Here is a 17,797-nt window from a genome sequence, read left to right as displayed (position 1 = left end):
ATATTATCTAATGTACTTGTATTTGCATGACATTTCATATGTAAACCATTAAGTGACATCTCAACCATTTGGTAGAGATGAATATTTTAAAAACTATAGGGTCTATTGAAAAAAAATGATTGTGGTTGTCTAAGGAGCTTGGAAAGAAAAGCGTCTGGACTTCTTAAAGTAGCACAAGCGCATGGCACAACATAGAAGAGCCACCTCCACAGGACAAGACTCAGCAGTCCATCTGCATCTTAAGGATAAAGGTCACTCTTTCGAGGATGCCAATGTTCACATTTTGGACAGAGAGGACAGATGGTTTGAAAGAGGAGTGAAAGAGGCCATCTATGTCCACTGTGAGCGACCATCTTTGAACAGAGGCGGTGGTTTACGACACCAATTGTCTGCCATCTATAATCCAGTTTTGAGTTCCCTTCCCAGACGCCTTAACGCCCACTCACATTCTGGGCCATCTGACCTCAGGAATTCACATGATAGGGTGGGGCCAGGTTTAACAATGAGCTCACCCGAAACCCTGGCTGATTAGGTCCCACACCCGCTTTCACACCTTGGCTCATGTGATTAGAGGATCACCAGGGGGTCCTTTGTCCCTCTTTGGGGGGATACTCCCACTGGGTTTAAATCTGGGACTCTCGGCCATTTGACCTTAGAACTGAAGAAGCTTCTCGGATGAGAGGTGAAACGTCTTCAAGCAACTTTAAGAAGTCCAGACGCTTTTCTTTCCAAGCTCCTTAGACTACGATGACCTGGATGACTGAGAACCTTCACAGACAATGATTGTGGTTATTACTCACCCAAGTCAATAAGAAATGTAAACAAAAAAAATGTTCCATTGCTCTTTTCTTAGTGTGGACCTTAAAGAGTTAAAATTTCAAGTCATGGCCTTGTAACTCAAACTCCAAAGTGAGACAATAACTTGAAATTTCAAGTTAATAAATTGAAAAATTCAGAGAAAGATCATACTGGATAAGGCATTGCACTTTAAGTCACAGAAAATTAAATATACAAAACAAGTTTACAAACAATAAAGAAAAAGATATGATAAATATCTCAAAATCAAGGTCTCTATCATGAAAACTGCTCATAAAACTGACAGTAACAGATGAGCAGTGGCATGTGAACTTATTGTGAAATTATTTTAGAATGTATATAGTGCTTGCGTTTATATACTGTGCTACTGAAGTTTCCCTGCTTTATTTATTTCTTAATAAATAATTAAATTTGGAGTCACTTTTTAGAAGATTGAATTATTACGCTGAAATTTTTCGAATGTAAATCAAACATAACTAAAACGGAAGTTTGTTTATTTATTTATTTAGTTAGTAATTCAGTGGCGGAAACAAACTTCAGGGTTGTACTGTTTAAACTAAATACATTTCTAAAACGGTGTTACTAAAAACACCACACTGTGTGTTCAATGAAAAAAAAAAGCTTAAATAAAGTTAAACGATGACCTGAAGCACAAAGCCAAATTCGTTAAGAAACCGGGTTGTTACGGGTTAATTCAAACACTCTCAGATCACGTGCGCACATCACATGACCTACCTCGTCAGCGCTTGTCAGGTCTTTTCCGTATCTCCCTCTGCTTTCCTATCTCTTAACTTCAACCATATTTGCTCCTGTTTATTTTGCTTGACATTTCATGTGGCAGCGGGTCTTATTGTGTGTTGCTCGAACACAGGACTGCGCTGCTTGTTTGTTAACCCGTGTCTTAAATAAAATTTCGCTCCATTCAGAAACGACCCGAAGAGTCACAGCTAGCCTCTGATAGCCCGCTAACAGTTGTTCAGTTTTGGGGATAATAGCGTCGCTGTGAGGCAGCCAACCAGGCACAAAGGTGAGAGGGGAAGTAGCTGAATGTTTGACTTCTGACTTGTACTCTATGGTGTTATTTACACAGCGTGACAGCGATGTGAGAAAAACTGGATTAACGTCGAGTCTTGGACGCTTTAGCTAGCATGGTGTTAAAAAGATGACTCGTACTGCCCGTACACACGCTTACTTGCATCTTGATAATTGTCCTTAAAAGAATTACAGAGCATGTTAAAGTTTGGGTTTTTAAAATCCAGAGTTTTTATACTGCTTCTCAAAACATCACCAAGGAGCATGCACACACTACATCTCTTATGAAGGGGGGGGGGCGGATTTGTGCTGACACTGTCAGCACAATTAAAACTTATTTTATTGTTTATGAGTCCAACAGAAGAAGCAGCATAGTAAAAGGCTTGCATGTCAGCTGTACAAAAGCTGTCATGAAGCTGACTAGTCTAATGTAAGCCAGCATGCACTTTCTTACAATTGCAATGTGAAAGAATGTGCAAGGGAAAAAATGCTAAAATTGATGGATTTTACATTTACATTCCACTTTATTTTAGGGAATAGTCCTTAACTTCGTGTGTTCTTCATTTCTTAGGGTTGGTTCTATGACATACGACCATCAACCCCGATCAGAGGATGTACCCGCCTTCCAGAAAGGACTTCATCTCTCTGACACTCAGTGACCCACACAGTCAGACCTACAACAATGGCAAGCACCGAAGGCAGTCCTGCTGGAGAGTGAGTAGTCCTGTAATTTGATATACAGAGCTCAGCTGCCGAATGAACGTGAAGTTTCTTAAAGATTTTAGAAACATGAAACAGGAATGCACTTATAATTATCTAAAATGGTGCCACCTAGAGAGGATTTTTAGGGCATAGGACCAGGAGTGACTTGGAGGCTGGAGTCCGCACTAAAAACTGGAATGAGAGGGTCAAGAGAGAGGGTTAGAAAAGATAGTATAGGCAAATCTCCAAAAATGTCAAAGTGGTTGAACTAGGCTTAAAAACACACACACACACACATCCAAAGGGGAAAGGAGAACCTTTCTAACTAAAATGATGAAGCTGAGACATGTACAGTTATTTGTCAATCAGGAACAGATTGGAAATTGTTAAATATACATCGAGTTAAAGAAGCCGATGAGCAAATTTAGAAGTTACGGTAGAGAGACAGGTTAGTTGGTTGTGCTGGCAACAACACGTCAGGCCACAGGGCTAACGCTTAAAGGAAATATCAGTATATGGAAATAATTTATTTGTGCTTTGATAACCAAAGTGTTCAGTAATCCTTTTAAAGGTTTGTGAATGCAAAGTGAATCATGTGTTGTGACTAGAGTTACAATACCAGCTTTTAATAGCACAAAGCACTTTAGAGTTTTAGGACATCCTCTATGCCGTTGCATGCTGGGGGAGCAGGCTGAGGGTCGCAGATGCCAACAGACTCGATAAACTGATTCGTAAGGCCAGTAATGTTGTGGGGATGGAGCTGGACTCCCTCAAGGTGGTGTCGGAGAGGCGGATGTTGTCCAAGATAAAGACAATGTTGGATAACACCTCCCACCCACTCCATGACATGCTGGTCAGTCACAGGAGCACGTTCAGTGAGAGACTGAGATTACCGAAAAGCACCACTGAACGACACAGGAAATCATTCCTGCCTGTGGCCATCTCTCTGTACAACTCATCCACTTAACACACTGTTTACTGCAATAGCTACACACTTTTTGCACATGCTCTTTTTCAGCTATTTATTAATAAGTGACTTTATGTATATATATGCCTGTATATATTGTGCTATTCTTAGTTAGTGTATTGTCTGTCTTTGTTAATGGTTGTTTATAATGGAGCACTGTAACGAAAAAGAATTTCCCCTAGGGATCAATAAAGTATTCTGATTCTGATTCTGATCATCAAAACTCCAAACAAGTAGACACCTTTTATATGAACTAGTGCAGTGCTCTTTCAGGTGGAGTTGAGTTCAGGCCATGTTGTTTTTTGTAGCCTCAATTTTCTCCTAAATGCATCAAACGCAAGCAGTCATTTTGTAAAGAAGGCAGATGTAATGATGCTTGATGGCTGTGTGCTGTTTTGTGTACGTGTGATATTGTGCAGAATCACTTATCTAAACAACATAAGTAATGATCTCCCAGAAAACTACAGACTCAAGATAAAGAAAATAATAATGGTAACCTAAAAAATAATTTAAATAAAAAATGTAAATAGAAACATAAACCAAAAGTATTGATATGTTTTCTTGGCCTGTGGGGTGTACTACAAAGGAAGTTTAACAGATCCAGGCTTTCCTTGCTTTAACTGATTTAACCCCATTAAAAAAAAAAAAAACATTCGATAATTTGCTCTGTTAATTTGGGTTTTCAGCTTCAGGGTCTGTGTGTGCACACATAAAAGTCAATCTGTCATACATCATCTGACACTTCTGACGCACAAAAAGATCCCTGCGAATGCTGCCTCCTCCAATCACAGATGTTATTGAATGATGATGATAAAATGCATCACAATCTACAGAGAACATAAAATTTAACAGAAAACTTAGATTAATAGTATTTTCTGGAGCTTCTTGTGATTTGACAGCAATAAAAAAACATTTTAATTCAAGTTAATGGTTTTATTTCTGAATATGCTCTTGGCACTGCTGTTTACTTGCAAGTTGATGGCTGTAAGTTCTGAAACTTTAAAGGTTTAAAGGTTACTGTCTCATATCTTAATAAAGGAGACGTGGTGTAGTTTGTTGGCAGATCAAAGTGAAACTGACTTTACTGATTGAACAGATATTGTTAGCTTGCGTTCTGTGTTCTAGTAGCTGCAATTCCAGCTTTGTATGCTGCATCCGCAATGGAAGCAATGTGGTGAACAGCGAACATGTAAAGTGAATGGCATTTGGTGACTACAGGCAAATTATAACCACTAGCAACGTGAAGTGGGCAGGACATGAGATTAGTTCCTGGTGAATCACTGAACTACCAGTGTGCATGCAGGATTAAGCTGGTTGACGTATGGCAATAGTAAAAAACTTTAGGGGGTTACCGAGGCAACCGGCACCTGGAGCATTTGCAGTGAACTTCAAAACGATGTGCAATGAGTGAATCACTTACAATGTGGGAATCTGATGCACAGTTTACACTGCTGCAACTTTGCGGGTTCATTCATCATATTAGCAAGGTAGATGGCTTAACAGATTTGCGCACACAAAATGTATTTGCCCTGCAGATAATCTGTAAACCTACTGCACTTAAAACATGTAAATAAATAATTTGGCTAAAAGGTGGCCAGATAATTTTTAAACCAAAATTCTGAACATAACTTGCTCCCAACCAGGTTATGTTCATCATAAGTTACCCCAATGATTTAGCCAGGTAAAAAGAAAGAGAACCACTTGTGTGATGCATAAAACTCAGACTTTAATGATGAAGACAAGAAGTCGCAGGCAATACACAAAGCCCAGTTATTAAAATAAAAGGGGCGATAGAAACAAGGAAGGACAGGGAACTAACATTTAGGCAAACCAGAGGGAGATGACAACAAGGGAACAATTGGGATACTGGGAAAATATGAACATGGAAACACAAGAATGAATGTTAGTAAAATACAAACGGCGATTAAAAGACAACAAATACACAGTCCCCCTAGTGGAGCAAGCAGCAGCCAGTGGAGGGAAAACACTGGTAACCGACATGAGCTGTGAACCAAAGTATGAGAAATGCTCATCCAAATTAACTTGAATGCTACACCGCACTTACTCTGGTCTCTAGAAACAGCTTTTAAATTTGAAGTTGAACGGATGTAGAAATATGTATTGTATTCTTTGTGTTCCTGTTACTGGGTGGGAACGTGTTTGACAAACTAAGTGAACGAAACACCATTAACAAACTTGTATCAAATATTCACATAAAGCAGTCTTGTTCATTCACTTGGAGCATTTTCTGTGATGCTGTGATATATAATACAACCAGAGGTATTAAGATAAGACCACTTGTTAATGAGGTTCTCTGTTCTTCAGCTGTAAGCATTAGACTATTTAGTTACAAGTCTGACTGGATTGATTATCTCTGTTTTTATGACCTGTTTTTGTAACAAATCGGTTCCCAGGGCTTCGGTTTTTCTTTCTTTACGCCTCCTTTGTTGTGGAGCAGCCTGAACTTTAAACCTCTTCAGATAAAAGCATCCCCTGAGCACATAATGTGTCCGATCACTCCAGCGAGATCAAATGGATATTGGTCCCCTCACTTTGTCTCTTTCGTCTCCCACAACATTTTCTTTAATCTTGTTTTCTTTACATTCAATTTCTTTAATCTTGTTTTCTTTACTTCCGCTCTCATCCTTGTGCGTTTAATCTGTGAAGGTCCTCATCTTCTTTGTCAAGTTTAGTACTCGGTTTTCGCAAGGATATTATGCTGTGCATATTCAGTGTCTCAATACTCATCTTTGCTCTTGCTCAGGGGGGTTGACAGTCACAGTGCTGCTTTGCTAAAAGGTTTCTTTCATCCTTGTACAACTTGTCCTACAACCTTCTCACAATGAGACTGCCTTGGTTCTTAGTGAATTAATGGATGACATCCATTTCTCAGCTTTAAATAGAAAATCTGTGAATCAGATGTTGTTTGTTAAGCACTACTTTGTTTCCTCTGCAGGTTGATATAAGGTCAGGAATATCACATCCTGTTTGTGATGTATTTTATCTCACACTTATAGGACAAACAAACCATGCAGGCAGAACAGGAGACCAGAACAGTAGCTAGGACACGGTGTCCTGGGTGGAAAGTGGTGCTTTTTCTTTTTAAAGAGGTAAAGTCATTTGCTGCTAAGAAATTGTAGTCCTCATGCTCCTCAGATGGCTCCATTTCCCAAGTAGAAAATTTGTTCTTCCAGCTTTAGTGTCTTTATGTTCTTTTAAGTTGTAAGGTGGAAACAACAGGACACGACAGTCAAGAGAGGCTAAATTGTGCAGATAAACAATGATAACGGTTTTCAGTATGTAGCTGCTTTGCAGTTAGGTCCATAAAATTTTTTAGACTATGACACATCGCAGTTTATTTTAATTCAAACAGCTGAAGTGCAGGATTTCAACTTGAATTCAAGGTATTTAACTGTTTAAATCTCTGCAGAAAAATGGCTGTAATTAAATTTCTTGTTGTCAGCGAAATATTTACATTCAAATGACGTGGTTTCATGTTTTGCTAACAAGAATGCCAAAATTTTCTCTGACTTCTTAAAGTTGTTGTTTTGACTTGAAGGTTGTGTTCATGTGAATTTTCTGATTACTCTAACAGCACATAAGTGTAGGTGTTGCCTACAGTTGGAGCTTCTCCCCTTGACATAATCGGGGCATAATTACCATTAAATCACTGTTAAACACAATGGTTGTGGCATAATCGGTGCTGCATTTGCATGTAAAACACTCGCTCAAAGACAGAGTTAGAAGCAACAGAAGGTTTCTTACCTATTTCCCTCGCACTCTGCACTGTTGCTCTCCTGAGGCACAGAGACATGGAAGTCAAGTCCTAAATTAAATTGTCAAATTTACACCAAAACACCAAAGATGGTGGTAGAAGTATCACTTCCAGAGGAAATCAAGAAACTGTATTTTAAAACAAAATTTTGGGGCAATGCCAACAAACGTGTTACACTTCAAAATAAATAAATGAATAATAATCAAATTTGACACTATTGATTCGATATAAAATAAGCTATAAGATAAGCTATGCTTCATTTGTCTTAAAAGTTGGAAATTACTGTTACAGTAGCCAAACTGGTTCAAACATGTTTGTGTTCACTTGTCTGTATGGAATATATAAATATAATATTTTTATATTGTCATTTGTTGTGTTTGTTGTAACTTCTGCTGCACTTTGGCCTGATCGCTCTTGGAAAAGAGATTTTAATCTCAATGAGACTTTTACCTGGATAAAAAAAAAGGAAAATGAATGAAATAAAATAGAATGACTCAATAAAATGCATTACTCAAAAATTGTCCCTGACGGTGGAAGCCATTGACACTGTTTCCTCCTGTTTTTTTTTTTTTTTTGTTTTGTGTGTTTTCCCACTAGTTTTCCATTTAGCTAGATTTTGTGTCACTACTTGTAGCATGAGGCGAAACCTGGAACCTGCAGAAGATCTGATGTGTTTAAAGTGTTCCTTCAATTTTTTGCTGTATATAATTTCAATATGAAAAAACCCCCAAATATATCTCAGTCATTTAAAAACTACGCAAAAGAAAGGAACACACACACACACACACACTATTAAAATTGCAACAAAAACAAAACTGGATATAATACAAAAATAATACAAAAACAGCTTCACAGAATTAAAAGTAAAATAGCTCTGGAAGAAAATTTTTAATTTAAATAAGACTTCAAAATAACTATCCAGAAGCATTTCAAGATGACTGCTGACAAATTGAACCCTTTGAGATCCATATACACTCATAGGAATCTGCAAATACAAATGATTTTTCCCAACAAATCTGCTTCATTTTAAACACTGTTCGACTTGGCCTCAACATTCAGTTGTCAAATCAATGTCTGCTTTTATTTTGCCATAATGCACAGACTCAATTTTTGCATTCAATTTTTAACAGTCTTAGTTGCTGTTATTGAATGCTATAAAAAGGATTGTGATAATCTGGTAAGAGAAATTCTACAGATGCCCAGATCATAACCAAAAATGCTTCTTTAATAAACACTGTGCGATTACTTTCCTTCACTTTTTAACTGCACGGTTGGCTCTCGTAAATGGAATTAATTTTGTCCTCTGAACCGGAAAGGCAAATGACTGCTCTTATCGACTAATCTGTAATGTTTTAGTTCAGCAGTATGTCATCTGACATTTCTTCTATAAAGCCTGTTCTTAAAGAAGCAGGGACTGTCGACTTGTACCTGAGGGTCGTCAAATTTAATGACAGTTTATGGTTCCCGAGAAAACCATTCTCTGCAAATCATGTTCCTCTGAGGAGCTCAATGCTTGCTTCTCACACTGCACAAGGGACTTCACTAAGTGCTCTGCCCTTGTTTCAATCATAGTGGGGTTTTTTCCTACATTTCTAAAAGCACACGTAACAGGTGGGAAGCAGTGAATTTCATACTTTTCCTCCTAGCCCTCTGCAGATGAGGTCATTGAATGACTGGCTTTTGTTCATTGTGTTGTATGAACTTTGAGAAGGGTAGGATAGTATAACATCCATCTCCTGCTATTAGAGCACTGAATTAAATTTTCTCAGAAAAAAGCTTAAGAGGGTACAAAAAGCCGTAAATTGAATTTACAGAGGTCTTAAATTTATTCCCTGGTTTGCTGGAGGGGTATCTCATTGCAGCCTGTCAGGAACTGATTTTGCGCTGATTTTATAGTTGTACATGAATTTGGAATTGGTCAATCCATCCATTTAAGCTATGTTATGTATAGGTGTTAATTCATGCTTAATAATGCTTTCTTTTTTAATTTATATTAAACTGGTTCATTCTCTAATTGAAAAGAGCTGTTTTAGCTCCCTTCCTTTAAGCCAGTTTTCTTCTGATTGGTTGCCCCTTGTAAATAGAAGGTTTAAATGGCACGTGGGTCTGTGCTGTAGACCTTATGTGAAACTCTGGCTGTATTTAAGATGACAGTTTGCCGTGGTAAGAGAAAATAAGGAAAAGTCAATAGGTCTCCTTTGAAAACCGGTTCCCCCCCTGGAGACTGAAAACACGTTTTATTGTGGTTATTAGGTTTAGAGGCAATCACTTTTTCAAAGAGGTAGTTTTTTTGTTTTTTGTTGTTTTTTTTTAACCTTAATAAATGAGCATTTTGTATTTACTCTGGTTGGCTATCTCTAATATTAAATGTGTTTCATCTGAAAAATTTCAGTGTGACAAATATGTAAGAGACTAAGAAATCTGGTGGGGAACAAGTCATGGCACTATAGGTGTGTAAACAAGCATAATGGTTGTCTGTCTCCATGTGATGAACGATTGACCTGTTCAGGATGAATCCTGCCTCTCTTCCAGTGTTGGCACAATAGGATTCCATTTCTATGAATGTTTTTATCCTATAGGTTTGGAGCATTTGACTGCAGCACTATAGAAGTGCAACTTATTCTGTGTTTGAAAAGTGAAGTGCCTTGAATCTGCATTCTTCCCGATGACCAGTAGGGGGCGTCTCTTTTCAAAAAGATCTCTAGTTGGATAAAAATGCAAAGGAAAAGGACAGTAACAGTTGAAGGCTCTTGTCTGTGAGCTTAGTAAAAACTTTCTGGGTGAGTTTATGGCCTTAGTCGCTAGTTGTAAGTTAATGCAACATGGTGTTTTTTTTTAAATTTTGGTTTCCATTACAGTTCAAAGGGGGAGGATGCACAGGGATTTACCATGTTATCGACAAGTAGCAGTGAGCCTTGGTTTCTCAGTTTTCCCCTACCCTTGCTTATCACATCTAGTTTCAACACAACAACATGTTGCCATCAAAAACGTTCAACTTGAGGCTTCACAACTAAACTTGAGTAACCAATTCGTGATGTCATGGCAGTATCAGCCATATTTTGTGTACGGTCTGTGCTCTGACTGCAAATCTGAACATCACAGTTTGGCCAAAAAGTATAAAACTGAATCATGAGTCTCCTGGTGGTTTCAAACACTGCTTTCAGTGCACAATTTTTGGACTGTTAGGCTGAACAGAATATCCTCATTATGTTGAAATGACTATGGCAAAGTGAAATGAAAATGCCCCCTGAGGCCATGGCTCATACAATGGTTCAATGCTTTCATGATGTTGCACAGGTGTTAATTAGAGCAGAGTGGTGCCAGGCTGCCTGTTGCCTTCTCTCCTCAGAGACACTGGTTTTCTCACTCCCTCTGCTTTGCTGGGTTTAGCTGGTTAGATGAGAAATTTGAAAATGTACTTGCACCAAGCGGAAAGAGATGTTGAGTTTATACAGGGTAAGAAGACTCATGCCTCCGTCTTTCACGCTCCTACTTTTTTTGAAAAGGAGCATAAACAGATTTGTTGGGGAGAAATTACAACCTCCTTTGAGACATCTGTGATTGAAATTCAGAGCTGTTAGACATGTTCCAGTTTAGCTAGCACTGTTTATCTGCCCACAGAAATGGAAGCAGCTGTCTCGGCTCCAGCGAAGCCTCATCCTGTTCCTGCTGGCTCTGCTGCTCATATTGGGACTGCTCTCCTACAGCAGCATCACAGAACATTGGAGAGGTAAACGCTTCCCTCTCCATGCTAAGCTAACATCACATACACAGAGACAAAGTCTGTTATTAATTTTAATGGTCTTGCTTTTTATGCAGCTGAATGGTTATTTGGATTGGGTGTTTGCCATGTTTGCAGTGATTTAAAAAAAATTACAACTCCAGGACACAGTGATCATAGTTTATAATTAAAATATTTAGCAATAGCTCTACAATGTAGTTTAATGGGCTACCATCATGACGACCTTCTTTTCTTATGTGTGTATGTGCTTGTGTAGGTTTGTCTGACCAGGAGGACTGGCTAGAGTTGAATGACAGAGAATTAAAGGCCATTCCTCCAGGTGTGAAGCCAGTGTTGGGTCAAACTGCAGGTAAAGCTCCAGCTCCAGTGGGGGGACCTCATTTGCGGCTAACTGTTGTTCCAGATGCTGCGGGAGAAGCCAGAGGACCAAATATCCCCATACTGGTTAAGCCTCCAATTAAGGTTAGAGTTGTATTTGTACTTCTTTATTTTGGAAGCATCAGTTAAAACTGCAGTAGGTAAAAAAATAAATAAATAAAACGAAGAAACAACAACAAAAAAAACTGAAAAGAATATGGGGAAATTAAAAAAACAAAACAAAACAGGTCTTCATGCCTGAGGTATTCAGTGCTGACTTTCAGCTTTTGAAACTTGGCGTTTGAACCTTGCTCTGGTCTAAAAAGACCTGTGGGTGTCTCTTGGATATCTAGTAACACTTACCCAGCTTTAACACTTGTTAAAATGTAAATTTAATTTTCTTTTGTAGAATTATTTCTTTTCTTTGTAATTATTGTTTATTGTGCTGTAGCAAGTACACAAAAATTGCATAAACATGATAACCCCTTTTTCTTACTCATTTATGACCTCTATAAGCCCTTTCTCGCTGATTTCATAATCTCAATTCTCTGTTTCAGTTAATAGTTAATGCAATGTGATGCTTAATTTGAAAACTGTGGTGCTTTTTTATAGTTAAATGGACTATAAAGCAGGGTGTTCTTGTTGCTATTCTATGAGCATGCAGTGTGCTTAGTTTCTCAGATCCTTTTCTCATTCCGTATCAAAACACCAAAATTCTGCTCCTTCAAAATTAGGGTTTGGCTATATACATCTGTTGTGTATTATACAACCTGTGAACCACATCAGACCTTTTCCATGATATTTTTATGTTTTCCTTTGTGTTTTTAGCTCTAGCAATGTGTGTTTTCACAGAAAAAGATATTTGCAAACAAAAGAGGTCCACCAAGCCTACAGAGAGATGGAAATGTTTCAGACACGGTCGGCAAGGAGAAGCAAGAGCAGGTGGTTCAAGAGGACGAAGGCGAGGAGGAGGAAAAACAAAAGAAGATTGTCAGGTGATAAAAGATTGTAGTCAAACATTTTTTTTACTGGATGGAGGCAGTGACACATGCTTCAGTAGATATATCAGAGAGACCGATATAAATAATTCAGGAGTAAGATGTTTACTTTTAATACACAGCTGGAGAGGAGCAATGATTGAAGCTGACCAGGCTACAGAACCTCCACCCTCAGCCAATGAGAAAGATGCAGCAGTGCCCCCAGCACCTGCCAACCCAGCTGACACTGTCCCACTAGAAGGTCAGCACTGCTTGCTGTAATTTTAAGCAAACTTTTCATGCTTTCAGGGTCCACTGAGAAGGTTTAAAAATTTCCCCTCAAACAGATTCTTTAACATAGCTTTGGCCAGCTCTACTATTATATGCCCTTTATAGCTCAGCATTTCTTTTTGACTTAAAGTTGAACGTTTCCAACTCACACCATGAAGACCTGCTGTGCTCAAAGCATCAACACATGACACAGAATTTCTACTTCATTTCTACTCTTTCTACTCCAAATAATAAGAATAAGAAGTATGCTGTTCAAAGAGCTTCCAGCAGGAGACACAGATGTAAGTTTACGCTTTAATTATTCATTGTTATTCCTTTGCTTGTAGTTTCACCTGAAACTAGAGAGAGACTGGAGGCAGTATGCGATGCCTTCAGACATGCTTGGAAAGGCTACAAGGACTACGCCTGGGGTCACGATGAACTCAAGCCCATCTCCAAATCTTTTGGTGAATGGTTTGGACTGGGTCTGACGCTGATTGATGCTTTGGACACCATGTGGATTATGGGCCTAAAAGAAGGTATTATTTATATTATTACTTGTTTGGGGTTTTTTTTTTTTTTTTTGTTTGTTTTTTTATTTGTTCATTTGTTTTGGCTTTTGGGTTTGACGTTTTTTGGGGGCTTGACATCATTGAAATTGTCTCCAAACTGATACCAAACGCGATATCTGTGTAGGATATTGCACAGAATTATTGTTATTTATTGTTTTTGCTAAAACCATGAAATTGTGCTTATACTTGAATATATGACCCACCCACCCCAAATTAACAAGACTAGTTTGAAATAAAATAATTGTCTTATGGTGCTGCTGATTTTACATTGACTAACCAAAAATTTCTCTATGCAAGAAAAAAAATCCACAGAGGAGGAGATGTAGAGGTCCATCGTTGTAGCAGCTGTGCCTTCAAGCATAATTAGAGACATTAGTTGTTACTTGCATCACCCATCCATGGTCCATGAATAATAATGTGGCAGGAAGAGTATGATCTATAATAATAATAATAATAATAGTAATAAAACAAATTTTGAAAACTGTCTTTTTTCACTGAGTAGTCTTCACCCTGTCAGACCAGCTAAGTCTCGTCTGACAGGGTTGGGTCTGTAACTACACCACTCGATTGTGTTACTTGAAGTAAAACTCGGCCATACAGATGTACAGACTTTTTTTTTTTTTTTGCCCTGTTTCTCTTTCTCACACGGTTGTAATTTACCTTTCTTGGCACAGAATTTGCAGAAGCAAAGACCTGGGTAGAGAAAGATCTGTCCTTTAACAAGAATGTGGATGTGAATTTATTTGAAACAACCATACGTATCCTGGGGGGGCTGCTGAGCACTTACCATCTAACAGGAGACCAGCTTTTCTTGGAAAAAGCTGTAAGTTGTCCTATAACAAAAATCGTCTCGCTTGTTACGTGAATTAGGGCTGTGAAATAAATTGAACCCATTAGAACATGCATGTACCATATCTAAACTAGAGTATAGTGTTTATAAGGTTAATCTTCTTTATTTTTTTTCTATATTTATAATTCATGTTTATCTAGTAAGATTGATCATCACAATGGTTTGCTGTACTTAGAATTCATCTGCTGCATTTTTCAAATAAATTCAATAATGCTTTAATCTTAGAACACGTAAGTGGCGACTTCCTCTTTAATTCAGTCTCTTCTCTACACTTAAAGAAAGACCTTGGCTCCAGATTGATGCCTGCCTTCAAAACACCTTCAAAGATTCCCTTCTCAGATGTCAACATTGGAAAGGGAACAGCACACCCTCCCAGATGGACATCAGACAGTACGCTCGCTGAAGTCACAAGCATTCAGCTGGAATTCAGAGAGCTGAGCCGCCTCACTCAGGACCCACAGTATCAGGTTAGGACACCACAAAGATCTGCACTACAGTAAAACGTATTGTAATCTGTATTTTTGAGATGGAGTGACAAATAAAAAATTAATGTGGTAAGATGATGTGTTTCAGTTCAGTTAAAATCTGACGTTGTGTACCCATCACTCGTTCAGCCCGGTCTGACATGAACTTAAATAGTTTCTGTCACATCCGGAGACAGACATGTGTGCTAGCTTTTGATGAGCCTTAAAGTGCAAAAAATGAAACATGAGCCAAAACATCGGCAGTAAGTGAACAGAGGCTGTTGGTTTCATGTCATCTCATTAGTCTCATTCCTCGCTTTTGTCTCTCCAGGAGGCTGTGAATGAGGTAATGACGCTGGTCCACAAACTGCCCGGCAAACATGACGGACTGGTGCCCATGTTCATCAATACCAACAACGGCCAGTTCACCCACAAAGGAGTCTTCACACTTGGTGCCCGGGCAGACAGCTACTATGAATACCTGCTCAAACAGTGGATTCAGGGAGGCAAAACAGAAGACAAGTGAGTACAGCTTTTCAGTTTGCTATTGTTTTTCCATGATTCTGTGGGAAAGTGCCAGACTGCTAAATCTTGAACTGCAGAACTAAAAAATGTAATACACCATCATCAGTCTATGTGTGTCTCACCTAAGATGAACTGTGCTTTTGTTGTCTGTGTAATGTTTAAAAGGTATAAGGGCCTTAACCCTTAGACCTACCATAGAACCAAGTCCACCAGAGCTTATCTTTATATTTTTACATGCTGTAGTGCCATTTTTGGGAGCATTTCAAGTTGCTATACATCAATACAACCGTTATAGCCCAAATGTTAATAATATGTATGCATTAAGTCCATAATAACTACATAAATTGCAAAAAAGTGCAATAAACTGCAAAAAAATTGAAAATCGTTTTTGTTTTGTTTTTTACATATATTTCTAGTTAGAGAAATTTGAGGTTTATCCCTCAAAACTGTAAATACAAAAAAGTTGCACAAAAAATTTTCCAACAACAGGAAATGTATTTTGAGTGTCTTCATAGTTTTATTTCTGAGATACACCAATTTTTATGTACTGTAGGAAAAACGAAAATAAATATTATAATGCAAATTTGCAAAAAAAAAAAAAAGCATGTGCATAAAAATAAACTATTTCCAGCAGTGCAATTTGAGTTGTAAGCATCCCAGAATTTATTCAGAAAAGCATGAAGTCAAACACCAGTATAGGCTTATAAGGCCCCGAAGGTTAAAAAAACTACATTTTCCGCAAAATGACGTCACTTCCGGTTTCGGGCAGGTAATGGTGGACATGCGATAGTTCGCACTGATGTCTATTCCAACGTAGGAAGTGTTACGAACAGCTGATCGGATCGGCAAAGCGTGTTTCTGGAATATTATGTTTTTGTTGCTGCAAGTGCTTTTTATGCAGTTTTTGCAAAGCCATATGTGGAAGGAAACCGTGACCTAGGGCAAGCTGATGGCATAAGATGTAAGTACAACTCCTCCGCTTTAAAGGGTTAAAGATCAAAAGGGTGTGTCTAACAGATGAACAGGAAGTGTTGCAATGTAATAAACTTGAGATTTACAAGCAGTTTGCTAACTAATCTTAGAAAGATGTTGATTGTCCTCGTTTTCAGTCAGACTCATAGCTAGGATATACAAGATTCCTAAAAAAAACATCAAAAAACAAAAACATCAAGAAACACAAATTTCCACAACATGTTTTGAAAAGCAAAATATTTTGAACACATGCAGAAATCTTGCTGAGCTTTTAAAGTACAGTTTGACTTTAACTCATTTGTGAATGGATACCACATGCTCTGAATAGGTTTGTGATGTCAAGATCAAAGCTCTTGGGTGGCAGCAGACAGTCTGTTGCTGAACTTCTTGTTCTTCTCGCCTTTGTGACTCTGGCTTTATATTTTGGGGTTGTCATGAACAGTTGAGATTTTTGAACTGTGTTTTATGTTGACAACAAAAGTTAGTGCACTTTATCAAGTGAGTATTACAGTGTCCCAAACCACATTACTGCAGACTGACTAATCATATGATAATGTCTGTTATGTATGTTGCTAATTTTCCTCTTTATGTGTATGCTTTGTTCAGTCTGTTGGAGGACTACCTTGAGGCCATAGAGGGAGTGAAAAAACACCTGGTGAGACAGACGGGACCCAGCAAGTTGACCTTTGTCGGAGAGTTGTCCCACAACCGCTTCAATCCTAAGATGGTAGAGATACTTATTCAGAGTCATTGACAAGATAAGGTGGTCTTGAATCCAATGCGCTTGTTTGTTTGGGGTTATTTTTTTACAATGCCATCGTCAGTCAACCATAGACAAAACTGCCTTGTTAAATCAATCACCCATTGTGCTTGAGCTAAATCTGTATCAATAAAAAGTCCCATGACACTCATTAGCTGGTCGATTTTGGCTATCATTAATCTGTCATTGTTTCTCAGCCTCTTCTTTGTGGACTGTATCTCTCACTTTGCAGGATCACCTGGTATGTTTCCTGCCAGGGACTCTTGCTCTCGGGGCCCACAATGGCCTCCCAGGGGATCATATGGATCTGGCTGTGCAGCTGATGGAGACCTGTCACCAGATGTACAAGCAGATGGAGACGGGACTGAGCCCAGAGATCGCACACTTCAGCCTGCAGGCCAGTGATGGGAGTGATGTTATTGTGAAGGTGAGACTCAACTTATTGATTATCTTATGTCTTATTTTACTATTATTGTTAAATGTATTGTTACATTAATCACACGTAGAAGTGTCTTTTGGTTTTTGTATTCCCTCATTTTCAGTGTGGCTTGTATGTAATTATTACTTACTGTTACTGTAAGGAGGTGTGTCCCACCAGAGTGGGAGTGCTTGAATGTGGTTTGGAGATGTAGGGTACTTTGGTTGCTATGATGCAGAATATCCATGGAGGTAATCTGTTGCAATAAACTGAATCTCGCTGACTGATGTTTACCTAGTAGACCAAAAGCAATCAAACACTTCCTCCAAGCATTGTTTTTCATGTTAATGTTGTAGTTTATGTAGGCTGGATACTCAGAGAACAGCTGTATTTACTTGCCCTCCCTTGTAGTCCAGCACAGACACAAGCAGCTAAGAAGCGGCTGCTAGTGAGTGTAGATTTTGACCTCCCCCTCACCCCCTGTGATCGTGCAGCTGGGAAAAAGTGATGGTGACCAGCACAAAGGTTTTGCCTGGCGAACATTTTAGAACTCTCTACAACCACATATGATTTAAACGTCTTTATTTATTTGAATTTA

The 17,797-nt window shown here is 38.5% G+C and overlaps 1 protein-coding gene across 2 annotated transcripts in view; it reads left to right on the top strand.

Moving 5' to 3' along the window:
- Window positions 1-1,556: 1,556 nt before the first annotated feature.
- Window positions 1,557-17,797, top strand: part of man1b1a (mannosidase, alpha, class 1B, member 1a) — an 18,962-nt gene continuing 2,721 nt past the window's right edge. The window contains exons 1-13 of one of the 2 annotated variants that reach the window (XM_063478884.1): window positions 1,557-1,843; window positions 2,420-2,562; window positions 10,914-11,022; window positions 11,291-11,353; window positions 11,438-11,496; window positions 12,244-12,386; window positions 12,512-12,630; window positions 12,986-13,177; window positions 13,885-14,033; window positions 14,339-14,527; window positions 14,856-15,046; window positions 16,628-16,748; window positions 17,014-17,208. In XM_063478884.1, coding sequence (XP_063334954.1) covers window positions 2,461-2,562; window positions 10,914-11,022; window positions 11,291-11,353; window positions 11,438-11,496; window positions 12,244-12,386; window positions 12,512-12,630; window positions 12,986-13,177; window positions 13,885-14,033; window positions 14,339-14,527; window positions 14,856-15,046; window positions 16,628-16,748; window positions 17,014-17,208 — 1,632 coding nt within the window. In that variant the 5' untranslated portion in view covers window positions 1,557-1,843; window positions 2,420-2,460. Of the gene's footprint in view, window positions 1,844-2,419; window positions 2,563-10,913; window positions 11,023-11,290; window positions 11,497-12,243; window positions 12,387-12,511; window positions 12,631-12,985; window positions 13,178-13,884; window positions 14,034-14,338; window positions 14,528-14,855; window positions 15,047-16,627; window positions 16,749-17,013; window positions 17,209-17,797 lie in introns of both variants that reach the window. The other variant, XM_063478883.1, reaches the window with a different exon arrangement.

The sequence above is a fragment of the Pelmatolapia mariae genome, linkage group LG7 (genome assembly GCF_036321145.2).
Source record: "Pelmatolapia mariae isolate MD_Pm_ZW linkage group LG7, Pm_UMD_F_2, whole genome shotgun sequence".
In the NCBI taxonomy this organism is placed as follows: domain Eukaryota; kingdom Metazoa; phylum Chordata; class Actinopteri; order Cichliformes; family Cichlidae; genus Pelmatolapia; species Pelmatolapia mariae.
The sequence above is the reverse complement of the archived record's forward strand: the minus strand, read 5'-3'. Positions and strand labels throughout refer to the sequence as shown.